Source organism: Gadus chalcogrammus, chromosome 11 (genome assembly GCF_026213295.1).
Source record: "Gadus chalcogrammus isolate NIFS_2021 chromosome 11, NIFS_Gcha_1.0, whole genome shotgun sequence".
In the NCBI taxonomy this organism is placed as follows: domain Eukaryota; kingdom Metazoa; phylum Chordata; class Actinopteri; order Gadiformes; family Gadidae; genus Gadus; species Gadus chalcogrammus.
In genome coordinates, this window is record NC_079422.1 from 23698746 (window position 1) to 23726099 (window position 27354).

General features: G+C 48.6%; 3 protein-coding genes across 3 annotated transcripts; 2 read left to right on the forward strand and 1 right to left on the reverse strand.

Annotated features, from left to right (window-relative positions):
* Positions 1 to 1721: 1721 nt before the first annotated feature.
* Positions 1722 to 17112, forward strand: aebp1b (AE binding protein 1b). The gene is made up of 22 exons (XM_056601619.1): positions 1722 to 2257; positions 3985 to 4146; positions 4321 to 4407; positions 4614 to 5027; positions 5288 to 5353; positions 5925 to 5990; positions 6447 to 6521; positions 7667 to 7738; positions 8632 to 8741; positions 10303 to 10451; positions 10532 to 10616; positions 11368 to 11512; positions 11621 to 11709; positions 12088 to 12211; positions 12634 to 12830; positions 12964 to 13140; positions 13228 to 13391; positions 13516 to 14108; positions 14542 to 14681; positions 14766 to 14865; positions 15083 to 15249; positions 16444 to 17112. Exons 1-22 carry the CDS (start codon positions 2026 to 2028, stop codon positions 16774 to 16776), a joined length of 3747 nt encoding a protein of 1248 aa, XP_056457594.1. The 5' UTR covers positions 1722 to 2025; the 3' UTR covers positions 16777 to 17112.
* A 37-nt stretch (positions 17113 to 17149) lies between these two features.
* pold2 (polymerase (DNA directed), delta 2, regulatory subunit) lies at positions 17150 to 24052 on the reverse strand. Its single transcript, XM_056601621.1, has 11 exons — positions 23689 to 24052; positions 23275 to 23502; positions 23051 to 23172; positions 22805 to 22928; positions 22568 to 22682; positions 22258 to 22456; positions 21727 to 21807; positions 20424 to 20581; positions 18799 to 18926; positions 18129 to 18230; positions 17150 to 17723 (listed from the first exon to the last, which is right to left on the reverse strand). Exons 2-11 carry the CDS (start codon positions 23498 to 23500, stop codon positions 17560 to 17562), a joined length of 1419 nt encoding a protein of 472 aa, XP_056457596.1. The 5' UTR covers positions 23501 to 23502; positions 23689 to 24052; the 3' UTR covers positions 17150 to 17559.
* nono (non-POU domain containing, octamer-binding) lies at positions 23974 to 25765 on the forward strand. The gene has a single exon (XM_056601620.1). The coding sequence runs from the start codon at positions 24138 to 24140 to the stop codon at positions 25497 to 25499; it is 1362 nt and encodes a 453-aa protein (XP_056457595.1). The 5' UTR covers positions 23974 to 24137; the 3' UTR covers positions 25500 to 25765.
* The last annotated feature ends 1589 nt before the right edge of the window (positions 25766 to 27354 follow it).

Sequence of the window (27354 nt, forward strand, 5' to 3'; positions counted from 1 at the left end):
TGTGTTTTAGGATGTTGACTCCGTGGATGACAGTTCCCGCCACAGAATGAAGGCATTCTTTTGGTTTTAAATTCAATCTTGAATGAAGATTATGTACCATAGCCTCACCGGCCACGGTGTAGGGGGAGGCCAGACAGAAAGGAAAAAATGACACTTCTGCAAGTCAAATGGAAAACCAGGAGCCGTTCTGCAGCCAAACACTCTGCTAGGAAAAAGGAATTTATGTTCCGCTGCCTGCGCGACTGTTTTCATTCTCCCTGAATTCCACTCTGTATTGATAAGTGGACTTTGGCATTGTTAGCACACAAAAGCAAACACACTCTGTCTCCTCCCCCCCCACCCCACTAGCTTAGCCTACCCATCATCCCGGCGCCCCCCCCCCCCCTCTCCTCCTCTTCCTCTTTCTCCTGCTACTCCCCTTGCTCTCTTCTTTGGAATTCACTTACTCTATTCCCTGCTGATTTGCTTCAAGTCTCTAACCTGCAGGGTGAGAGACCTCTAGTCTGCAGACTGAGACACCTCTAGACTGAGAGACCTCTAGTCTGAAGGGTGAGAGACCTCTAGACTGAGACACCTCTATTATCCAGGGTGAGAGACCTCCAGACTGAGAGACCTCTAGTCTGCAGAGTTAGAGACCTCTAGTCTACATGGTGAGAGACCTCCAGACTGGAGGGTGAAGGGTGAGAGACCTCCAGACTGAGAGACCTCTAGTCTGCAGACTGAGAGACATCTATGTGCTTTCAATGTGATCTTTGTGGCCTATTTTCCCTTGTCTCCTGTGTGTTTGTGTTGTTGTTGCATGAACTGCCTTGATATCTTTGCCATCATCTGTGCTTGCCTGTTTGTTCTTGCTCCAACTGTGTGCAATATGTTTGTTTGTCTTTTTCCCCTTTTTGCTCAGGCCTGCTGTAATTATAAATGTGATGTATTTCTTTAATTTGTTTTACTGTTACGTATTGTAGGTTGCCTACTGACAACTGGCTGGGGACTACAGCTGGAAATTAGCCAAATAGGCTAAAGCTGCTCCTTCTCAAAGGGGACTGTCCACAAAACTATAAACAAAAATAAACTAAACTAAAGTAGTCTGCAGAGTTAGAGACCTCTAGTCTACATGGTGAGAGACCTCCAGACTGGAGGGTGAGAGACCTGCAGGGTAAGAGACCTCTAGACTGAGAGACCTCTAGTGTGAGAGACCTCGAGACTGCAGGGTGAGAGACCTCTAGTCTGTAGTCTGCAGGGTGAGAGACCTCTAGTCTGAGAGACCTCTAGTCTGCAGAGTTAGAGACCTCTAGTCTACATGGTGAGAGACCTCCAGACTGGAGGGTGAGAGACCGCGAGCCGGCAAGGAGTTTTGACCGAGAGCTTTCCGCTCTAACCACAGCTGCAAACCGCCTCTTAGGGTGGCCTCACCTGCTGTCACCTACCCCCCCCACCACCAGCCCAGCTGCCAGACCGACTGCCCCAGCACCCCTCTCCACGCCCGTCTCGTGTGGTTGTCTGATCCCTGCACCTGTTGGGACTTGTCGTCGGCCAGGTGAGGGGGATCATGGCCGGTGTTTTTCTTCTTTTTTTTTTTTTTCAGCTGACCATAGCCTTAAGGGGTATTAGGAACCCTTTTCATTTGCTGGTTCATTGCTGGTTGGCTCTCGCTCTGTCTCTCTCTCTCTCTCTCTCTCCCTCCCAAACTGTGTTCCTGCCCCCTCCTTATCCCCTCCTCTCCCCTCCCTGGGTCTCGGAGGAACCCAGTGTCTCGCCTCTAGTGGAAGTGTGGCTGCAAGCTGGAGGCTCATACTGCGCGTGCTTCTCTCCACCCTCGCTCCCCAACACTGTTGTTAAAGGTGAGTTCGCATGGCAAGGAGCCCCGGGGACTAGCTAAAGCGCACCGAGGTCGGCACGTTCGGCACGCCGCATTACCTCGTACCGGATCCCGACTCGACGTGGTGGAAAAGTCTCCCGGTCAGATTGTGGGACAGGGGCGGAAAAACACACAAAGAGGACCGTTCTGTGCTTAGAGAAAGCCTCGGCATGAGGGGTCAGGCGTTGGTGGCGGCAGTGGCTCTGCTGGCCGTGGTGTGCGTGGTGCTGCTCCCCAGAGGAGGAGAGAGCGCCGGGGGGATCGTCCCTCTCCAGCAGCCCAAGGAGGTGCAGGAGCCTGGGACGCTTGCGGGAGAGGAGTCTTTGGATGACCCGGAGACGGATGGAGGTCCGGTCATAGCCCGGAGGTCCAAGCGCCTCACAGGGGAGGCTGCGCTGCCAGGTATGACGACACTCGTACTAACACTATAAATGACAACAGGGTGCAATAAAACACCCCTTCCATGTTGTTATTTGGGGTCTGTTGCGCAGTTGCAAAATACTTCAAAATGTCCAATGCAGCACACTTAAAAAAAAGACAAAAAAAAGAGCATGGAATGTGGGATCTTCAAGCTATTCGTTTTTTTTGGAGGATATATTAGTTGTCTTGAAATGTTTATGTGTGGGTTCACATACCATGCACACATGCACGAGCGCACACACACACACACACACACAGACTCAGACACACACACCAAACTCTTAGTCATTTCCAGAACCAAAGAAGATCTCCGGCTGCTCACCTAGCCAACATCCCTCTTCCACAACTGGAAGTTAATGAGAGAAATGGGTGTACTCGGTTCAGACTAACAGCCAGGCACCAGCCAGGATTCTCTCCATTCTACAAAGACCTCAAGGCCGGAGGATCTTACTCACGTATTTCTATGACACTGGCTTTTCCATTCGCTCCGTGTTGCTTCAGCCTTGAGTGATTCATGCTGACTCTGAGTCTACATCCACGATGGTTTCTCAAGATGCTCATGATTTTCTTTTTTTCTTCTTCTGAAAAAAAAAAAAAAGGACAGATCTAAGAGACATGCCAGACCCTCTCTCTAATGAATCCAATTACCTTAACAATCAACACTTAATTGTACCCTGTTTTGTAAATGTCTTACTATTTAGTGTGGCGAGGTTGGTCATGTGATATTTTCAGTGTGGTGTCTGGACAGAGGGTCTGCTATTAAACGTTGGCTTATAGAGCACTACTGCTGGAAACTGAGAGGAGTGTTTTCCACACAGAGCCGCTGATGGGACTAAGACTTGTGCACAGACATCCTCACAGGCAACTTCAGAGGGGATGGCCCCCAAAGCTAACCACCAGAAAAACATCATTCCTCAGCTGTGTTGAATTGCGACAGTAAACACAAATGTCTGATGTTCTGTTCTTGGACAGTAAGCTCTGGGCTTTAGATCGTCATTGCTTTAGCTCATCAAGACCCACTTTGTTAAGCAAAACAACAAAGCAGAATTGAGCATCACAGCACCTTAATCACAATTGATACAAGCTTTCTAATTGGTTTTATTAACATCACATAATGGCTGGTGCTATCGTCACAGGCTGATATCATTCCTACTGTCCACCAATCGAGAAAGGCAGAGTGCTTTCCTGATGGTGGAAGCGAGGAAGAGAGAGAGAGGGATGAAGAGAGAGAGAGAGGAAGAGGAGGAGAAGGGAATAGAAAGAGAGAGGAAGAGGAAGTGAGGGGAAGAGAGAGGAAGAGAGAGAGGAATTGAGAGCAAGTAAGAAGAAGAGAGAGGGAGAGAGGGGAAGAGAGAGGAAGAGCGAGAGAGAAAGGAAGTGAGGTAAAGAGAGAGGAAGTGAGAGGAAGAGAGAGAGAGAGGAAGAGAGGGGGAGAGGGGAAGAGGTAGAGATAGGAAAAGAGAGGGAAAGAGAGTGAAAGAAAGAGGCAGGAGAGGAAAGAGAGAGGAAGAGAGAGAGGAAGAGATAAGAATCGAGAGAGAGAGAAAGGAGAAGAGAGGGGTAGAAAGGAAGAGCGAGGATGAGGAAGAGAGAGAAGAATTGAGAGGAAGAGAGAGGAGGAGGGATGATGGGAAGAGCGAGGTAGAGAGGAAGAGACAGGAAGACCTAATATAGAGAGCCAGACTGCAGCTCTGTCTCATGTGCTGCAGGCCGGGTGAGGCGAGCGCCAGATGAAGAAGGCAAGAAGAAGAAGAAGAAGGACAAGAAGAAGAAGGAACCCAAGGACCCCAACGCCACCAGGAAGCCCAAGGCCGACAAGAAGGGCAAGAAGGGGAAGGGCAAGACCACCACGCTGCCCCCCACCACCACAGGTGAGGGTGCGAGCTGGCTCTCCTCCTGGATCTGCACACGGTGTTACCATTGCTGCAACCTGATTTTCCCTTTTGTGTGTGTGTGTGTGTGTGTGTGTGTGTGTGTGTGTGTGTGTGTGTGTGTGTGTGTGTGTGTGTGTGTGTGTGTGTGTGTGTGTGTGTGTGTGTGTGTAGCGCTCCCAACCGAACCACCCACGGAACCGCCTACGGAGATGACCACAGTACCTGCCTACCCAGACTACGCTTATACTGAAGGTGGTGGTAGGTAACAACACACACACTCACACACACACACACACACACACACACACACACACACACACACACACACACACACACACACACACACACACACACACACACACACACACACAAACACACACACACACACACACACACACACACACATACATACATCATACTGTACACACATGCTTAACTCATGGTCTCGTGGTCGTCTCTGGCAGATGAGTACTGGAACCCGGATGGGGAGGGTCCGACCCTGTCCACCACTGACGGGGACTACTGGTCCAACTGGGACGAATTCACGGAACCGGAACCGGAGCCGGAGCCTGAACCGGAGCCCGAACCGGAGCCTGAACCGGAGCCTGAACCGGAGCCCGAACCGGAGCCTGAACCGGAGCCGGAGTACAAACCGGAACCAAAGCCCGTACCAGAGCCTGAGTACGACCCAGAGCCGCAGCCTGAACCCGATCCCGGACTGGAGTATGATCCGGAGCCGGATTTTACCAACACCGGTGACTACGACTGGAAGCCGGACCAAGTGGAGACCGGGACCGAAGACTCTTACTACGACTGGAAGGTCACCGCTCCACCTCGGGTGGATGGGACCATTGACGGGGACTACTGGGATGAGACATGTGAGTAACACCACCACCTCCTCCTCCTCCTCCTCCAGTTTGATACGTTCACTCACAGCTTTGTCCGAGGAATTTAAATCTTAAGACTGAGGGAGAAACGTGCTACTTACTTGTCCGTCCATTCATTCATCAATCCATTATAGCTCAATTAGAGCCATTTATTTTCCAGGAACCTCCACTCTTATTACATTTTTGTCTTGCTGTCTCCTGCAACACTCACATCTGGCATCAGTTTTAACTCTGTTACCCTTCTCATATAGCCGAAGTTCCACACAACCTTCCACTCCCAGACAGCAACCCTGAGATAGTGATAGAGGCGGTAACAGGTAAGATCAGTTTCACGGTCAAACGGTTTGATATTTCTATACTGTCACACGATCGCCAAAAAGAACGACAGGAGTGAATCGTAGAACTGTGTTCAAAATAAAACGCCATGTGAGCCGGAACAGCATAAAACTCCCTCGCACATTTCTGACCCAATTGGAAACAGTTTTCCTGAGAGCTCGCCCTCATTTTCTGTTCTATAATGTGAGTGGGTGCCACTTTGTTTATTGCGTACAAGTTTGTTTTTTATAAGGTTTGTTAGAAAAAATTAAAAGGCTGTAAAAATAACACACTTGGGGACGTGAAATAAACATTTTAACTGCCCGAGTTTCAATGACTATACTGGCTGTTGCAAGAGCTTCATTTCATTCCTTATCCAAATAAAGAGCGATTGTTGTGGTGAGAGGAATCTGGCCATTTGGGCTCCCTTAAGGGGTCCTAGCTCGAGTATTATAGTGTGACTGTATAATTTACAGGTTCAGAGCGTATAATCTCTTAAAATGTCTGACTTTAATCTCACGTGTGCTGTGTTCTTCTGAGTATCTTTAAACCTTTGTATTTTCTTTAAATCAGAGGTGCCCGCTGTCACCTCTCCTTATGGAGAAACCTGGTACGAGGATTATGACGACTATCGACCATGTACGTACACTCCCCCATGCACAACACACAAAATAATAAACACACAACGTATGCATAAACATGGCCATCATTATAATGTGTTTAGTAGTATAGTATAGTAGTATTTCATGTCCTACTCTGTACATTGGAGTCATCTACAATTTTGTGTTTTAAATTTTGTGAGCTAGCTAGTTAAATTATTCTCCAAAAAACAAAGCAATGGCCCGAAATAAGACTTATTACGAGTAATTAAGGCAGCCTTACAATAAGCATGATGATTTCCTTCATCAGTGGACTCTTTTTTTCTGTAAGGCAACAATCAGGTGTTTTTTATTTATTTGATGGTGTGTATTGGCTGTGTTGACTACTGTTTGCAAACCAAAATGCCCCTTGGGGACAATAAACACTTAACAACAATCACTCAAATGAGTTTGAAAAAACATTAGCAAGAAACGAAAAGTGTCTCATTTTGCGCAGGGAGAAAAGAGGACGAGCTAGAGAGAGCGCGTCTGGAGGAGGAGAGAGTAAAAGAGTTGGAAAGAAAGGAAAGAGGTAAGGCAAGCCAGATGTGTTTTCTGTTTAGCCAACCATATCCCTGTGACACATTACCCATCATGCCAAAAGTTCTAAATCAAAGAACATGGCCTTTGACTTTGGCATGCCTAGACTCTGGCGGGGGCTATAACAGACCATTCAGATGTGATTACACACACCATGCAAACATCTGTCACCGGGACTTTGTCTATAGATACGCTATTGCTTCACCTCAGGCACCAAAAGGTCAACTACACAGCCAACAAACCGCGACAACGGTTTTAGTGTGTCTTCAAAACAACTCACGGTTCTGAAATCCCCTCGCGAATCCATCGGCTATCAGACGGATTGAGACGTAGAGAGGGCGGGAATGAGCATCTGTGGCTGTTGCACAACTTTTGAGAACACGTACTCGCACAGACCCACGGTACGCTGATGGAGAGACTCAAAGGAAAAGGGAGGAAAGGATGCAGGGAGACCCCAGCGGAAAGCGATGCTGCCTCCCCGAGACGCCTGCCACGTGCTGGGTTCTGCTCCAGGGCCGGAGGTGTCCGCGGATGTTTGGTTTGGCGGTCGGGGTGTAAGGTTACGCCGCTAGACACCAGTGATATATGACGTTGTTGAGCTAGGTTTCAATAGGGCGGAACCCGCTCTCTGCCGTTCACCTTGTCATTGGGTTCAAGTTGACAAAGTTCTGGGAGGCAGACTGAGGTTACGTTTGGCCCCAATGAGATTATCGTTGCCACCATGAGCCGAGCACCATGGGAAGCCAGATGTCTTGCTGCATATCAACACTTACTGCTTCTGGCACCTCCAGAGACGTAAACCGTAATCTAGTATAAATGAAGGTTTGAAGCAAAGCAACATGCAGAGTTGGTATTTCAACTCGGGAGTAAGATCTCCAAATGCAGCTCAACAAAGTCTGTTTTAGATTCTGAAAACAACATGATTCAGATTGAGTTCATACTTGACGTGAGAAGAAAAAAACACATCTGGGCCCCTGGGAAGCCGGCTCTCAGGGGCCTCTCAAGTCACATGCTCTGTCTCAAAGTCTTCAACATAATCATGAATCGCTTCACTAATTCATTTCCAAGACGTGGGCAGCTGAAAGGACAAACGATAGCTTTTGTGTGTTTGTTTTTTCTTCTCCGATGTCCGCACAGAGAGATCCGAGAAGTTCAGGGAGGCAGAGGAGCGGGCCAAGAAACGACCTCGCGTCTACAAGGAGCCCAAAAGTAAGGCCCCCCTCTCCCCACTATGCCCTCTCCGTGGTGTTACGAACATACTGCAATGTACTTTAGAATAGAAGCACTTTATGAAGCACTTTTTACTGTTGTGTTGAATGTTGATGTTGTTGTTGTGTGTGTGTGTGATGCGTGTGTTAGTTGATTATGCAGTGTGTTTGTGCTGCCTGTATTTGTTGATTGGGTCTCTTTTTTAGCTACTGTCATGCGCCCCCTTTCAATTGCCCCTTGGGGACAGATAAAGTGATTTGAATTGTATTTTATTACCCCGAGCCGGCCCTGTTCTGACCCGGTACCTCTCTCTTACCCCCTGATTACCCCCTGTTCTGACCCGGTACCACTCTCTTACCCCCTGTTCTGACCCGGTACCTCTCTAACCCCCTGATTACCCCCTGTTCTGACCCGGTACACCTCTCTTACCCCCTGTTCTGACCCGGCTCCTCCCTGATACCCCCTGTTCTGACCCGGCTCCTCCCTGATACCCCCTGTTCTGACCCGGCTCCTCCCTGATACCCCCTGTTCTGACCCGGTACCCCTCTCTTACCCCCTGTTCTGACCCGGTTCCTCTCTGTTACCCCCTGTTCTGACCCGGTTCCTCTCTGTTACCCCCTGTTCTGACCCGGTTCCTCTCTCTTACCCCCTGTTCTGACCCGGTTCCTCTCTCTTACCCCCTGAGCCGGCCCTGTCCTGACCCGGCTCCTCCCTGTTACCCCCTGTTCTGACCCGGCTCCTCCCTGTTACCCCCTGTTCTGACCCGGCTCCTCCATGTTACCCCCTGTTCTGATCCGGCTCTTGTCTGTTACCCCCTGTTGACCTGGCTCCTCCCTGTTGTTACCCTCTCTTCTGACCCGGCTCCCCTCTGTTGCCCCTCACCTCCCCGGCAGAATGCCCTCCCCTGGGGCTGGAGTCCCATAAGGTCGAGTCGGACCAGATCATGGCCTCCTCCATCTCCCAGTACCGCTACGCAGCGCAGAGGGCCCGGCTCAACATGCAGGTAGACACACACACACAGACACACACACACACACACACAGACACACACCCACGCACACACAGACACACACGCACACACAGACACGCACGCACACACAGACGCACGCAGACATACACACATGCAAAAAGACACACACATGCGTGCGCAAGTAGACACACACACACACACGCAGATACACAGACACACACACGCAGACACGAACACAGACAAAGAAATACAAGTAGACGTAGACATGCAAGACACACACACACACACACACACGCAGACACACACAAACAAGTAGACATGCACAAACTCACATGCACACGCAAGGAAATTCATATACACACACAAGAGTTGTGTGTGTGTGTGTGTGAACACACACACACACACACACACAACTCTGCTGGGTGTGAATATATGATGTACACTATAGCCGTCACTTTACTACCACAGCTTACAATTTATACTAACTACAGTCTGGAAAATAATAACAGTGATGCGTAATGTCTGTAACCTCTTCCGCTCTGGCAGTCACAGTCCGGACAGTTTATACCTAAACTCATTCATACTTGAGTTTGACTTTTCTGCTGCACTACAAAGCCAGCAAATGTTCCACCATACTACCCTGCAGTTTCTTAAAGAGATATTTCCTTTCAAAAAGACTCCTTCGTCAGGTGGAGGCCAAGGATTTCATGAGAAGCTAATGCTTAAAACACATTTATCCTGGCTATTTCGATGAAAATGCATCATTGTTTTTAAAGATGTTTATGCTTCTTATTAGTCAAAGGTCAAGATTCTCTATGTGAAGATTGAAACAATTGAACAATTTACCTTTCAGAAAATGTACCCACTTTCTACCAATAACTAGTTTTCACAAAATAAATCAAGCATATTCAATTCATCTATCACCATAACATTACGTTATCTCTCTCATTGACTGAATGGAAAGATGGTGTGTTTTCAAATCACAATGTTTGCTTGAAAACAAAAACAAAAAGGAACTCACCTTAAAGTCTCGGCTTTGCTTTTATCTCATGTTTTAATCTCAGGCACACAGTTTGTAAACCTTTTAGTCAACGGTGGATTGACAGATCTTATCTTCTAGTGTGTTGTTACTCCACAGCCCTGATTACCATGTCTGTCAGGACGGGCTTCGAGGAGCTCAGTCCTCGGACGGTTTAAGGATGTAGTGTCACAAACGTTCAAACAAACAACCTGCTGCTTGTAGGGTGGTCTTACCATGTTTCCTCTTAAGTACCACCTCAACCGCCCCCTGGAGTGTACAGCCATCATAGATGATACATGAATCTAGCTATACATCAGAGGCGATGTGGGAACCATTATGTTTTGAAACCACTTAATTATGAGATGTACTGAGTCACTAAAGAACACCAAACTAACCTCAAAGTCAAACAGAAACATGCCTATTTTTTTTTATATATTAATAATATATTTTATATACTTTGACGCAAACTTGCCGCTGCATGTGGAGTTACCTCGGTGGGGTGAGGGGGGGAGTCAATGTATTGTGGACATTATGAACCGTTTTGACTGGCTGCCCCTCCCCTGGGTTCCACAGAGCTCGGACGACGAGGACAACATGAGGGGGGGTGCGTGGTGTGCCAACTCGGAGGACAAGGAGCACTGGCTGGAAATCGACGCTCGCCAGGACACAGAGTTCACCGGCATCATCACCCAGGGCCGAGACTCCCAGGAATCCCAGAACGAGTGAGCAGGAGAACCAACACACACACGTAGGCCGGTAACCCTGGTGCGCTCGTGACCTGATTGTGACCCCTCTTCATCAGGACCGACTACGTGATGTCGTACTTCCTGAGCTTCAGCAACGACAGCAGAGAGTGGACCAACTTCCACGATGGGTACTCTGACTGGGTGAGTTCCAGTACTGCTAGCTCCTTTATGTAGGGCCGAATCGGTGGTTTAGTGGTTTGAGTGTTCGACTCCCATCCGCAAGGTTCTGGGATGGAATCCTGAAACAGTCTCCTGCTGGTATCCTTGAGCAGGGTGTTTCACTCCTATCCCCTCCTTAAAGTGTAATTCAGGCGAAAATTTAACCCAGAGTCTTTTTCGGCATAAAATAAGGATTTTTCGTTGAAAGTTGAGTATAGAGCTTGCCCGGAGCAATGCTAACAGCTCAAATGGATTCCATATTATTGGCTAGGGGGCACAGCGAACGCTTCCAAATTTGCATTTTTTCAACCACAAATATTGTTCAAAAAGTAGATTCTCAGCTACCGTAAGTAATATAATAGAGGCACCAACAAATTCAACTTAACAATATCCCCTCTTGATACTTGGCTGCTCCAGGCAAGCTCTATACTCGATAATCAACAAAATAAGGTGTCTGGAGGGCTTATTTTATGGGTCTTCATGCCGATAAAGTCCCTGGGTTAAATTTTCGCGGGAATTACACTGACAAATATTGTTCATTCTATTTCTATTTTTGGTGGTTTCTAAAAAATGTCTATGAGGGTGATTCCTTCCCAACGCACGGGGTAATCTTTTCCCTACAAGTGTATGACTTCAACTGCACCCCTCCTCAAAATACTATAATACCCTAATAACCTAATAAATCATCATTATGTCTCCCTTTGTTTGGGTTTCATTCTCTCCGTTTCAAAAGCTGTTCTTTGGCAACAGTGATAAGGAAACTCCGGTGATGAACCAGCTGGCTGAGCCAGTGCTCGCCCGCTACATCAGGATCATCCCGCAGAGCTGGAACGGCAGTCTGTGTATGAGGGCAGAGGTCCTCGGCTGCCCCCTACCTGGTAAACTGTGCAATTACACCCAAACGCCAAAATACACAATATCCCCCACTAGGTCGGTTGTAAAAATAAAACTGATACCTTTCTTCGTCTTCTCTTTCGTCATCACAGACCTGGAGAAGATCCGGTACAGTCAGAATGAAGTGACGCCAGTGGACTACCTGAAATTCAAACACCACAGCTATTCTGACATGGTGTCGGTGGGTAGCCTAGTACGGCATAGTAGTAGCGCCCCGGGCCACTTAGTGCACCGGACATTTGTGTTGAGTAAATGATCTAACATTCAGCCTTTGTCCATTCGGGTAACAGGCAACACTTTGTACCCTAGTGGCCAAACTATTGACGTGCAGAGAGGGACGTGCACACAGTCTGCATTAGATCTCACTTTCAGTACGACTGGATCTATACAGTTTAGTGAAGAGAGTGCGATTCTCACTCCAACGCTGTGTGCTCCAGGTGTAGATACCTGTAAGTCATGTCAATCTGCCAATCGTGTGACCTGCAACACTATGAACACTGACTGTCGTCTTATGCAGCTGAACCTCTTCTCCTTGCCATTGTTCATTTGACTCGTTCAGCTGATGAAGGGGGTGAACGACGAATGCCCTAACATCACCAACGTTTACAGCCTGGGCCTCAGCTCCAAGGGTCTGGATATCGTGGCCATGGTCATCTCTGGCAACCCCACGGAGCATGAGATAGGTGAGGACGTGTCCGTTGGACCTGATGTACAAAATTCGGGTATTTGAATACAAGTCTGAAGCACTGAAGTCTTCCCGGCCCATCCATTCCCCTGGCCGCAGTTTGAGTGTCTCTTACTCTTAAAATCGTCTAGCTGCATGTCTGCGTTATACTTAACCCAATTGAATGGGGGTGGGGGCCTTATGAAGTCTATAGCGTCCTCTTGCTCTTTAAGTTCCCCCCCCCATCCATGGAAAGTTTACAAAACGCACACAAACAGAACACAAGCCCAGGCCTGTGATCTGGCCACAGCTCCTGGCTGTGGTTCCCGGGTTTAAAGGACATTAAGGTTCAGTAATCTAGCAGAAGCCTTTATAGAGACCTGGTCGACCGCTGCTCTCGTGAACCTCAAACGGTTATTAAAAAACGCTTTTCTCCCCCAGGTGAGCCAGAGTTCCGCTTCACCGCGGGTCTCCATGGAAACGAGGCGGTGGGCCGGGAGATGATCCTGCTGCTCATGCAGTACCTGTGCAAGGAGTACAAGGACAGGAACGGCAAAGTCCAGAGGCTGGTTGAGGGAACGCGCATCCACCTGGTGCCTTCACTCAACCCCGACGGACAGGAGGCAGCCTTCGAAGTGGTGGGTGACAACAACAATTCAAACACACGCATCACCTCATATCAAAAAGCACTCACAGTGCTGTTGTGGCAACTCGCCTCCCATTGGTTTCCACTCGATGACCACCTGTTCAACGACCACCGTTCCTCCGCAGGGTTCCGAGCTCAGCAGCTGGAAGACGGGCCACTACACGGAGGACGGCTACGACATCTTTGAGAACTTCCCCGACCTGAACAGCGCTCTGTGGGACGCCCAGGACAAGGGCATGGTGCCCAAACTCACCCCCAACCACCATGTGGCCACGCCCGAGAATATGGCAGCGAACACCTCGGTAACAGACGGTTTGTCTCGATCGATTGGTTCCAAAATGATCTCCTTGAGTGTGATTGACATGTGTCCGCGTGCTCTGCTGCACCAGATGGCCGCCGAGACGAGGGCCATCATCTCGTGGATGGAGAGCCATGCGTTTGTGTTGGGGGCAAACTTCCAGGGTGGAGAGAGGGTGGTGGCTTACCCCTTTGACGGCTTCAGGCTCAACAAGGCCCCGGAGAGCCAAAGGCCCCACAGCCGCAAGAAGAGACAGTAGGCCTCCCTGTTTTGATATTCTACCAGTCTACCATTTGACAACTCCTTCCCTCTCACTTTAGAGACGTAATCAAACCCAAGCAAACCATCCAACTCCTTTCAACCCTTGTTTTCCTCGCAGGTACGACGACGGTTATGACCGAGGGTACGGCGACCAAGAACCAGACGAGTATGCAAACAGGGGCTATGACCCAGAAGAGGAGTGGCGAGGGACCGCTTACAACCACGGCCGCGAACACGGTTACGCCCAGGGCCCTGACCCGCGTTACGACGGTGGCTACGACCAAGGCCACGACCGTGGCTACGACCAGGGCCGCGATCGTGGCTATGACCAGCGCTACGACCACGGCTACGAACAGGGCCGCGACGCGGGCCATGACCAAGGCTACGGTCAGGACCCGGGCTACGGTCAGGACCCGGGCTACGGTCAGGATCCGGGCTACGGTCAGGACCCGGGCTACGGTCAGGACCACGGCTACGGCCACAGGCAGGAGGAAGAGGACGATCGAGGAAGAGGGGCTGACAGTTATGCTGAGCCCGAAGCCGACGAGGCTCGAAAGACTGCCGATGAGTCCCTTTTCAGGTGGCTGGCAATTTCCTACGCCTCCACACACCTGAGCATGACCAACAACTACCACGGCTCCTGCCACGGACAGGACGCTGCGGTCGGGGTGGGAATCGTCAACCGGGCCAAGTGGAAGCCCATCACAGGCAGTGAGTAGTGCAACACCCCACGGCATAGCGGGGCTCAGGAGGTAGAGCGGGTTGGCTGGTTACAAGAAAGTTGCTAGTTCGATCCCCGGCTCCCCGGAGTGCCGAGGTGTCCCTGAGTAAGACTCCTCACCCTAACTAGTCCCGACGATCTGGTTGTCGCCCTGATTGGCTGACACCGCTGTAGCTGTGTGAATGTGTGCATGAAGTGGGAAATATTGTAAAGTGCTTTGAGTGGCCACTGGTTAGAAAAGCGCAGTATAAATGCCGTCCATTTAAATAGTCTTGATAAAATGGAAGGGCAATGGAGTTTGTCTTTCTAGTCAGGGACACTGAACGCACACACCTAGTTCGGGTTCCATTGGGAATAGTGAAGACGTATGGCGCCCTCTGGTGGACTAATGAGGTGCTCTCCGCGCATCATCTTCCCCCTCAGGTATGAACGACTTCAGTTACCTGCACACCAACTGTATGGAGCTGTCCATCTTCCTCGGGTGTGATAAGTTCCCGCATGAGAGCGAGCTGGCGTACGAGTGGGAGAAGAACAAAGAGGCCATGCTGACCTTTATGGAACAGGTCAGTCGCCGAGAAGCGTGCACAGGACCACGCCGTATCGGGTATTGAATAAATGAACGCCAACACTGTCTTTGCTCCAATCAGGTGCATCGAGGCATCCGGGGCGTGGTGAAGGACCAGGAGGGAAACGCGATCAGAAACGCTACCGTGTCAGTGGAAGGGGTCGAACACGACGTCACCACAGGTCCGTCCGTTGAACTAGCGCTCTCAGCTCTATCTATCCAATAATTCTGAGTTTAAAGTCAGTATTTTGACAGATTAAATTCAGAATTTTGACTTTTAACTCAGAACCCTCCAAAAAAGAAAAATATTTTTTTTTCCATGTCGCCCTAATCCTCTTACGTAGTGAAAGCAGTACTATGGCTGAGTATATTTGTACCTTTTTATTCGGTTCCCTGAAGCACCCGGCGGGGACTACTGGCGCCTGCTGAACCCGGGGGAGTACCAGGTGACGGTGCGGGCCGAGGGCTTCACCTCCATGACCAAGCTGTGTGTGGTGGGCTACGAGGCGGGCGCCACCGCCTGCAGCTTCAACCTGGCCAAGTCCAACTGGGACCGCATCAAACAGGTGACCGGGTCTCACGATCCCCTCCGTCAGCACCGCTTCAACCCAGCCTTTCCTTCAGAGGATGGCTTGATGAGAAGTGGTGTTTGGTTAGCATATGCGCTCACAGTCGTAGCCTTATTAACTACGTAAAGAGTTGTAGCGTGATTAAGTGGCTTTAACCGCTCGAGAGGTAACTTTGATTATTTTACTACTGGAGAGTGGCGCCCCCCAGGGGTGGCACGGCCACCCTGGTACAATCGCTCCCCTCCCCCCATTGGCTCCCCCTGGCGTGTTCCATATTCATAATATGCTTAGTAGGCATCATATACTTCTGATATTTAACATTTGGAGGGCCCTAATATTAATTCAAATCAATGACGTATATTTTTCATAATAGTTAATGTGAAAGGGAATAAAAATGGCCGAGGCAGCCTTCTTCAGATGACTGGTACATTGATAGAGTGAGACTCCTATGACAGAGAACAAAGGGAGTGTGGGGCTTTCACACATCAGTGGGAGGGTCTCCGGACGGTTCCACGACCCCCACTAGAGCCTGGGGGGGGGGGGGGGTAGGCCAGAGGGAGAGAGAGACAAAGGGGGAGGGGGAGCAGGAGCAAAGGCCCCGGTTTCTCAAACAGGATTCCAAGAAACACACTTTCTTCTTACAGTTGTAAGAAGAAAGTTGTTGTTGGCTTTGTATATTCGTATGCAGAATTGTATGTGGGAGATTATCTCAGGAATATACGGAAGAAGAGCTGGAGGTTACTTCAGAGTCCATTTTTGTCGGTGTAGTCACAAGGTTGTTAGGAACGGCCGGGTGTTTGCTGTGGAGAGTGATGTGCTGATTATGGTTCCGCGTCGACGCAACGCAAGGGGGTTCACGGACCCTCCTTGCGTCCAACGCAAGGGCCTGACGTGCGCCTCCCAAATATGTTAACCTTGCGTCGAGACGACGCAGCAGCAAGGGCTGGTGATGGGTCCCCTCACTAAAACCCGACGCATTACCAAAACAGGTTCACGACTGCGTCGAAACGCGTCTGCGTTGCGTCAACGTGTTACCATAGGCTAAATCCTATTCACCAAATAACCCCCGGATGTCTTCAGTGTTTAATCCAAAGCAGGGCAGCCCAGTAGGGCCACGGACGGCCACAGCCTGTCAGCCACTCCGGATGTCCTCATAAACCATTGCGCTACCCGATCTGTGTCTCTCCACAGATCATGGCCATGCACGGCAACAAGCCGATCCGCCTGCTCAGCCACGGCGGACGGACACAAACGACCCGGGTAGAGGGGACCCACAGTTCGACCAGAGCGAGCGGCACAGTGGACCGCCAGGGCCTCAGAAAGTTACGGTTAGCTCGCCTGCGCCGCCTGAGGCAGGAGAGGATGAGGCTGATGTCAACGACCACGTTGCCCCCGACGACGACGACGACGACGACGACGGAAGCCGCGCCGATAGAGAGCACCACATCCTGGTACAGCCCCTGGATGGTTGAGGAGGGACAGTCTTCAGCTGGGGATTATGAGTACAAAATCGATGACTATTAAACCCCCCACACACACACACACACACAGGTGGCTTTAGTACAAAGGCGATCATAAGTATTTGTTAAATGATAAACAACGGAAGCCTGTTATGTGTATAATGTGTCCACTATGGGAACAGCTGAATACCTGTTTGGATCTGCCCATTTCACATGTTTTGTAACTAATTGTTTACTGGTTACATGTAGCCTTAACTTTCCACACTCTGTTTTTACTGTTTTTCGATATAGAAGATTTACTTGTGAATGTACTTGGCTTTGAGCGGGACATATTTATGCGGATTGCATACTGAAAATAAAGATGGCATCTATTTTTTACTTGACTAATTATGTAACTGGTCTTTTTTTCCCCATCAAAGCTAAACAGTACAAACAACACAACTACCAATTTAGAAAAACAGCTGAAAGTTTATTACATATTATTTTGTGTGATGCTCGTCGTGATGACTGGTGGTTCAAGACTGTTGCCACAAAAGGTCTTAAACTAAAACACATGCTTTCTTCTTCTGGAAGTAAACAGATCAGTGACACGTGAAGACTTAGAATGGCTATTCACTGGCATTCAAAGTATTTTAAAGATGCTAATTGTTTTTAGCCTACAGCACATGGATGAGTGGCACTTTGAAGTGAACAGTGTCATTGTTCAGAGACTGTTTCACAATTCTGTTGATGCCGTAACACTCGTTCGAGACAACACTGAATTCCACATGAGAGTAGTCTCCAAGTGAGCCCTGGACATTACATGCGTGTGTGCGGCAGTGCTTGTGTGTATGCGTGCGAAGAGACGTCAATGGCTGACGTTCATCTCACTGTCCTCCTCCTCGTCTGCGGGGGAGAACGAGGAGAAGCTCATTGGCTCGCACTCGAGGGTCCGCAGGTTCACCAGGCAGGCTGTTTGGGTCGTGGCAAACTCTGGAATGGTCACTAGGAGGACCTGCTGGCCGTCAGGACCTGGTGAATAACAGAGGAAGGAAGAAAGACGACTGTAAAACACAGGAAGGTAAAAGGAGAACAACATGCAGAGCGGCAGCGGGGGAATAATAAGGAGCTCGGCTGGACCTCGGCGCACGTCCAGACTCGGGTCGGCACAGACCACGGCAAGCGTGTCGGGTAAACAGACGAGTGTTACAGTCGAGGTTCAAAAACAGAATCTAGATCTTCATTGAGTGTAAACCAAGCCACTGTTGCAGAACCCAACAAAAACAGACATTTAAAAAACATTTCATTCAAAACAAACATAACATACCCCTCAAAGATCGTGTGCCATAATACTGGATTATTATCCTAATGGCAGTGCCATAAATGACCGTCCCAATTACAAATACTAGCACTAAAAGTACTGATACTGGTACTGACCCGTTATAGTCCTGGAGTCAAAAGACGGTGCGTTGCCAGAGAAGTACACATGAGGACACTCCTCCAGAATGAAAGGATCCTTCTTGTAGAACGGATAACATCCTAGAAAACAAACAAATACAGGAAAACACTGTTAGCCAAAAGAACATAGTTTCTGACTAAGGCAAATTAAGGCTGACTTAGACGAACGATCTGGCAAAAAAAAAAACACAAAGGCGTCGTTGCGTTCTCACTTTTTATTCCGCATTTAGACAAGCGTATTTGGGAGGATATCTGAGTGCATACGGTGCCGCAAAAAAAGTGGGTGAAATCCGACCCAGTTGTTGTTGTTTTGCCTGTAACGCACATTGGTGTGACGTCAACGCGTACGCGACGAGAGCCAGCCTGAGCAGATCAGAGCACATTATTTCATTGTTAACCCTTTGGACGGAAACGCAACGGTGGAGCGTTTTTACGATTTCCACTCTGCAGGGTGGTTTCACTTTCTGGTCTTTTTAAACCCGGAAAACACCGCCACCGTCTAAACGAAAGGCACATCTGATCAAATATTTGGTCGTTTTCACCCGCGAGTGTCGGCGTGTAAACAGAGCCTTCTTATCGCTGTAGGCCTGCATGCGCTGCAAAGTGAGGGAGGGAATAATAACATTGGACGGTGTCGCCGGTGCGGTACCTAGCGTGTCCGGGGCTGTGGGCGCCAGGTGGCCCAGCCTCAGGGTGTTCTCCAGGATGTCCAGGTGGTCGGTCATACTGGTGTACTTGTGGATGTCTATCACGTTCTGTCCCGAGGTGCCCAGGAACCTGCATTGGGGGAAGGGGGGCAAGCGCCAAAGATGTTAAAGACTCGTTAAAGACTCTAAATCTCTGGCTTTTTGAAACTTGTGATAAAAAGATTATATGAAACCCAGGGGCCGTATTCACAAAGGATTTTAGGGCTAAAAGTAGGTCCTAACTGGCGAATTTAGGAGTAACTCCTAAAAATAATGGGCGTGTCACTCTTAAATTTAGGACTCCTAACTTTTTTCACTAAGAGCAATTCACAAAGTATTTTAGGCCTAAAAGTAGCACCTAAGTCTAGGGGAGCTTAAAAGTCCTCAAGAGGACTCCTAACTCACTAAGACCTATTCACAAAGAATCGTAAATGCCTGCGAGACGAAATGTTAGGGTATTCAACTTGTTGTGGAGTTAATCGCAATGCAATAACATCCCCGACTAACAGGAATAATCCGATTAGTCCCGAAATAAAATGTTTGGCCACACTACGTTATTTAGCAACAGGGGAAATGCAACTTCGCAATGCCGACGATTTAAAAAAATCGCAACCATCAGTCAGCCGTGCCATAAACTTTCCTTTGGACATTCAACAATTACAGAGGATCAAAGCCAACTTCATGGCACTTGCAGGCAGGGCCGTCGATAAGGGGTGAAAGGTGATGACTATTCTAGGGGCCCACAGCCCAGGGGGGGCCCACAAAAAAAAAAAAATGTCTGTGCACGTGCCTGCATTCTACACAACCTCTGCAAGCGGAGGAACATTCCACAGCCAGACGATGATGATGATGATGATGATGGCGATCAACCAGACAAGGAATTTGGCCGTGTGGTACCGAGTGGACAGGCATTTAGAGATCACTTTGAAAACACATTTTAGGTAAACACCTTGGCACAAATCAGTCAAAACTTAGGTAGTTCATAACATTTATTTTCTTTTAAGTTTTACGTATTTTTATTGTTTGCTTTCTCTCTCTCTTGAACGTGCAGGCTACAACGTCATTATCGTGGTCTGCACAAAATTGTCATCATGCGTGTATTCTGCTAACTGCACTATAACTACTTAATTCATTTCTAGCCTAGGCTATTTCCTTGTTTTTCGGTGATTCAGTGGGCTCGTCTGAACAACCAATCACCGAACTGACTGCTTCTAAACTCGTGCACGAGTATTGACGTAATCCATAGCAACGGCGCGTCACTCTTTGTGATTTATCCTTAGTAAGAGTAGGTCTCAGCGGCTTTGTGAATAACTTTTAAGAAAAAACTCCTACGTAAAATGTTTTAGCGCGAGTTAGGAGCACTCCTAGCGGTAAGATAAAATGCTTTGTGAATACGGCCCCAGATGAGCCTGCATAACAACTGCAAAGAAAAATAAGCATTATAAGGGGCAGAAAGCAGTAGCTAGTACCAAAAATCTTTTTCCCTACCTCATCACGACTGCTGATAGTGTAGGGGCCCCCAATCTCAATCTATACCCCCAAAGACGAAACAAAGGTCCCTTCTGCCTCGTGGTAAACGAGCGCTCACCTGATGCCGTCGAAGTCGGCCTGGTAGGGGTTGGAGACGAGGTGCAGGGTGGGGTACGCCGAGGACAGGGGGAACATGCAGCGGTGCAGGGCCTGCTGGGGGAGGGTGTAGTTGGTGGGGTCATGCTGGCCCGGCATCACATCCACCGGCACCGACGCCTGCAGAGAGAGGGAACACCCTTCAGATGACCACAATAACAGACAGACATACCGTACGTACGTACATACATACGTACGTACAAACATACGTACGCACGTACAAACATACGTACGCACGTACAAACATACATACGTACGCACGCACGCACAAACATGAAAGGAGAAAGAGGGGGAAAAAAAATCATTCAGTTGACCAGAAATACAATTACAATTAGGACATTTAGCAGACGCTTTTATCCAAAGCGACTTACATCGTTTGATACACACGTTGACATACCAGAGTCAACCATGCAAGGCGACAGCCAGCTCGTCAGGAGCAGTTAGGGTTAAGTGTCTTGCTCAAGGACACATCAACACTCAGCCAGGAGGAGCTGGGGATCGAACTAACAACCTTTCGGTTACAAGACAACTGCTCTACCTCCTGAGCTAAGCCGACCCCCAGGCAAAACTATCATGAACGCAGCGCAAGACCCCTCAACACCCACCCCTTGTCGGTGATTGGTTGGAACACTATTTAATTAGGTTTTGAGCGGTTGGTAGCACCATTCGTTTTTGTGTAAGATCTCAGAATTAATGCGATTCTAGGCCGAAACATAAATGATCACATTCATCTGATCTTTCGTCACAATCCTCTAGCTTCCCGCCCCATAAGCAGGCCGTCACAAAAACACGTCTCTGTAGGCAGCCTATGCTCTGAGATCGTACACAAAGACGAATGGTACTACCAACCGCTCAAAACCAAATTAAATAGTATTCCAACCAATCACCGACAAGGAGTGGGTGTTTGTGGGGTTTTGCGCTGCGTTCATGATCGTTTTGCCTGGATGCACGAAACAGGGAAGGGAGGGGCGAGCTGGCTCTGTTTGTTTGGGACCTCGCTTCAAATATCAAAAGAAGTGACGTTACCCAACATCGCTGACACAACCTTTAAGTAATTGTTTCTCTGTATATCGTTGTAGGCAAATCTATCACTGCATTTGCATTATAGCGTTGGGATCACCTGTATAAACAGGGTATTACGATCCTGACTTCCGAATTTGTCTCACCAGCTAGCTGCCCACCCAAGACCCTTGGTGCAGATTGTGAGGTGCGTTACTCTGCATGAAGACGTGCATGATGCACCTCCATGGCTCTTTGAGACTCACCACCAGCTGACGCAGCAGCTCGTCCAGCAGGCGCATCCCCTCCACGCTGCCCGCCTGGGTCTTCTTGGTGAGATACTTGGGCTGGGGACACACAGTGGAGGGCCACTCGTTATCACTCTCAACTACTTCATAGCATTTCAAAGGACACACGTCTTGAAGGATATTTGTAGCAGGAAACGATTCCTGTGTTTTCATCTTGTAACAAAAATGCCATTCACTCACTACCTTCTTCTCAAAACACATCAGTTCGAACAGCCTACTTGATTTAAACTCGTTTATATTGAAGACGTTTGTTCATATTCAGGTGCAAGGGGGCAAACTGTCTAATAATCAAAACATTCCTCAACAGCATATCTTTAATACGATGATTTGTAGCATATCCACATAACATTTTGTCAGAGCAAACCATCTCTAAAATGGGCTACGTAGCGATGCCTTACATCCGTCAGCGAGGTCTCGACTCCTCATCAGCAACATAATGGTTAAGGAAACACCTTTTATCAGCTCCCCACAGACCGGACCACAGCATACCTTGTTGGAGGCTTCCTTTTCCTGGGTGCTTTGGCTCAGGAGGTTCCCAGCCAGTAGGACTCTGGATATGGTGGCCGCCCCACTCTGCTCCCCCTGGTCCCCCAGCTGACCGGTCACCATGTCGACCAACAGCTGCAGACTGAGCATGCTGTCGGCGCGAGAACTGCCGAGACCCAGTCCAGAAGCCAGGAGGACGAACCTGGACCATCAACCGGAAACCAGCATTTAGTTTGACAATCGATAGTGTTCTGCGTGCAAAGTGAGTGGTTTTATGGGTGTCTATTGTGGACTCATGTGCGAGCAGCTATACCGGTCAGAGCTCAGCGAAGGCCGGGCAGTCTGCGGAGGGAGATCAGCAGTGCAGAAGTCCTCCACCGAGAACTTCCCAATGTTTTTCTCGGCGCCATAAATGACAATGACGCTACCTGAGAGAAGACATATGAAGATTTAGCCCCACAGCTAAAAGAAGCTCTTTTGTTTGTCACTGCTAGATCATCACTGAGGCACACACATACAAAGCCGTCATCCCTTAACGATGGAAACTGACCTGTGACACAGACGTCTTTGTCGATTTTGCCCTCCAACATGATCCTCTGCAGCTCGTCCTCTAGAATGAGTTCGTCAGAATCACTGATGTAGTTTGTGCGGGGCGGCTGAGGCAGGAGATTGTGCTTCATGGAAGAATTAACCACAGGTTAAAGATGGACTAGAACATCGCTCCTTGACAATACAGCCATGCTGGGTTTGATTGTGTGTAATTTGAGATGCATCTAGGTAAGTGGTGAAACCTTACCTCCTCACTGATTTCCTTCAGAATCGATGGCTGCAGGTCCATATGCTTAAACAGGGTTCCCACAATGCAACACTGCTCCCCTGTCTGCAGATCGCATAGTTTCCGAATGCATACATCTTCTCCTGTGAGAGCATACGCATTTGTTACACAAACAAGCGACTTAAGACATGCCTCATACACTACAAATGGTTCAGCGTAAACCTTAGTATAAACCCAAAACTCACCCCATCTCTGCTTGGCTCTCTCTATGAGCCCAGGCGTCATTTGCATGAGACGTGCGGCATAAATATGTGCATATTGACGATTAAAGCTCCGGTCGCCGAGTCTGAACCGTTCAGAGCAGGGGGTGTAGGCGGGAAGCACCCTGTCAAACACCGGCCCCTGGTCCTCGGATCCCGGGCGACAGAGCAGAGTCGAACTCTCTCGCAAGGCACTCAGGTCGGAGAACATGACTGGAAGACGGTTAAACACGATACTGGTGTTAACACGAAGCGTGCTGATGTTATTTCAACTACTCCCTGTCGGTGTCACTGTCACACACTATATGGTCGCAAATTTGCCTTCAGACACAGTTGTCAAATAAATATAAACCCGACAATAATGACAACGTGCAATGTTCATGGTAAACACAACCTTACCTTTCTATAGGTTATTCCGCGTTGGTTGTTGGTCGTTTTCGGACTATTATAAACGTGATCATCAGTTTATGCACCAGGGGGGGAACGAAGGAACAACATCGAGACTCCCGCGAAATTACCGTCGGCGTCGCATGTTGACAACGTCACGAATAAAGTGACGCCGTCTCTTTCAAATCACAACCGGTGTTGCCAGATCTGGCCAGATTCCCGCCCCATCTGGCCACCACTGTTGACTTGCTGCAGCCAAGGTGGACAAATATGGAGGGAAACCTGACCCAATCTGGCAACACTGATCACAACAGCGCTGTTAGCCTAGCCCGCTGGTTGTAGCCACGATAGCTGCGGCCATTTTCAGCTCTTTGTGCGCGACCGTCTTACTGCTTGGGAGCTCATTTAAAAAAACAAATAAGATTTGGTTTGAGAATAATTGGGTTTTTAAAAGAAAGAAAATGCAAGGAAACAGGGGTCCTCCTCCGCAGAACCACGGGCCCCGACAGCCGGGGCCCGCGGAGCAGCAAAAGAAGCCCGGAGGAGGAATGAACACAAACGGTCAGCATCCAGAGCACAACGTGAAGCCAGAGCCGAACGAGGCCCTGACCCTGGATCTGCAAAACTTCCGAAAACCCGGAGAAAAGGCCTACACCCAACGTAGCAGGCTGTTCGTGGGGAACCTCCCGACGGGAGTGTCCGAGCCAGAGGTGGAGAAGCTGTTCTCCAAGTACGGCAAGCCCTCCGAGATCTTCATCAACAAAGACCGGGGCTTCGGGTTCATCCGGCTTGAGTCGCGGATCATCGCCGAGATCGCCCGAGCCGAGCTCGACGATACCCCGTTCAGAGGCAGGCAGATCCGGGTTCGCTTCGCGACCCACGGCGCCGCGTTGACCGTGAAGAATCTGCCCGATTTCGTGTCAAACGAGCTGCTGGAGGAGGCCTTCGCCGTGTTCGGCCAGATCGAGAGAGCCATAGTGATCGTGGATGACAGGGGACGGCCCACGGGGAAAGGCATCGTGGAGTACACCTCCAAGCCAGCCGCCAGGAAGGCGTTGGATAAGTGCGGCGAGGGTGCCTTCCTGCTGACCGCCTTCCCCAGACCCGTGACGGTGGAGCCCATGGATCAGTTCGACGACGACGAGGGCTTGTCAGAGAAGCTGGTGAACAAGAACCAGCAGTACCACAAAGAGCGAGAGCAGCCGCCGCGGTTCGCCCAGCCAGGGACCTTCGAGTACGAGTACGCCATGCGCTGGAAGGCCCTGATGGAGATGGAGAAGCAGCAGTACGACATGGTGGACCGTAACATCAAGGAGGCCCACGAGAAGCTGGAGCAGGAGATGGAGGCTGCCCGACACGAGCACCAGGTGATCCTCATGAGGCAGGACCTGCTCCGCCGCCAGGAGGAGCTCAGGAGGATGGAGGAACTCCACAGTCAGGAGATGCAGAAGCGAAAGCAGGCCGAGATCCGACAGGAGGAGGACAGGCGTCGGCGAGAGGAGGAGGTGAGGATGCGCGGGGAGGAGATGATGAAGAGGCAGCAGGAGGGATTCAGGGGGAACTTCCCTGAAGGCAGGGAGCAAGAGATGAGGATGCATATGGCTGGCGGCCACGGGATGCCAATGAATAGGAACTTGATGGGTGGCAACGCAGGTCCTGCCGGTAACCCACCCATGTCTGCTGAGAACACCTCCTTGATGGGCCCCGGCCCCGGCAGCAACAACAACAACAACATGCCCGGTGGCGGAGGCCAGCAGGGAGGCTTCCCGAGGGGCCTCCCCGGTCCAGGTGAATATGGACCCAATAAGCAACGCAGATTTTAAAGTCCTTTTTTTTTCCTCTCCCGGTTGTTTATTTTACGTTCATATAACAGTGCTATTGAACTTTGATAAATGATGCATGGGCTTCTTTTTTCCTATATTTTTTTCTTTTTGTACTACAAGACATTGATTAGTATAGTTACAATTTTTTCAAAGTGTTTTACTTTCTTTCTGAAGTTGGTGTACTTTTCATTGGAACAGTAAATGATTTTGTCACTTTTCAGCTTTCCTTGAATAAATTCATGATGTCTCAAAGTGCTTCCTGTTATTCAGAGTATACTCATACCCATTTATTTTTTATATAATTCAGAATTATTGCTCTGTGTGGCGAGCTATTTAGGTACAGTCCTGGCTGTTATTCATAAGCCAAATCCATTCTAATCAAGATGGTGCTTCAATAAATGACTAATATCGACTTTGATACGGAATCCACCAAACCCAATTGTTGTGAAAAACATGGCTGCATGCATGGAGACAAGGTATTTACTGAGCCATGAGTCAGAGGGGACTTCTGTCATAAAGATCGAGAAGGAAGGAAGTCATCGCAGACTAGGCCGATTTGTCAGACAACACACACCTTGTGTTTGTGATGTCGGCCAAGCATTAGCTATCATCAATGGATGGGCTTATGCAATGTACAATTATGCAACAGTTTCCTTCGCTCAGACTGTAATGGGGATCCATGAGCTGACTTTCACAATGTTCGATTTAAGATCCGTTTAAGAACACTTGACACCTCAATGCTGGTGACCTCTGACCTGAAAGCATTAAAGGCTTATAAAGCATTAAAGGAGAGCTGAACAAATATATTTGGGAATTTAATTTAAACTGGCTATTTATGTATGTCAACAAGGCCATCTGTTCTAACTATAATTACACAAGCACTCCAAACAGGTGCAGAAATATATGTAGGCTGACTTGTTATGTCATGGGGATGCTCATTAATTATGCTTCATAAGAGACGATACACCCCACTTTTCAATGTGTTTCCCCTAACCCTCGATATTTGTCTCGAGGTTGAATAACAAACGATACGAAAAGGCCAACAAGGTTAATATTCAATGATTTATGACCCTGTCAATGTCAGGATAAGCTCCCAGCCCGAGAGTTTTACTTCCCCAGGAACAACATTCTCGCTCCGATAGGTAAGTGGTTACATTAACCTTTCTTCCCGCGTACTGTAAGTGGGTCCAGATGTGTTGGTGATAATGGTGGTAAGGTCCCTTCTCTCTAAGGGTTGATAAGAGATGGGAGAGATGAGATTTAACAGACATGCTGATTTAGCAGGGAGCAGTTAAAATCGACTTTTGAAAAGGTAAATAGCTATGACATAAAGATAAGGGGGAAATTATACTTTACAAAGTAAACAACATTTTCCTAATCCAGAAGTCTTCATTAGCCATAATATATAGGCCTATTTTGTCTGGGGCGTAACATTTTGACCATGTGTTTTATTTAGATATTTATTTTATGAGCATGTCTCTACCTGTAAAACAAAAGGGCTATTTTAATTCCCAAAGCAATGAATTCAATATTTTGTAGCAACCCTTTTTCTTTCAATTGCTTAATGTCAACTTTAATATTTAGTTTGAGGAATAAATGCCTTTATCCCTCAAACAAGTAGGCCTACATATGTTATACATGTATATATCCATATATACAGACATTATGCCAATCTGAGATCTGAATCCAAACTATTCTATGCATGTTTATTTGAATCAGGCGAACATTCAGATTCCTTTAGAATTTTCCATGGTTATATAAAAGTTTATACTTATATACGTCCTTATGGTGCAGATAATTAAATATTTATGCTTTGCCCCATGAGTCTCTTAAGCACAGTAGGTCTTAACTACTA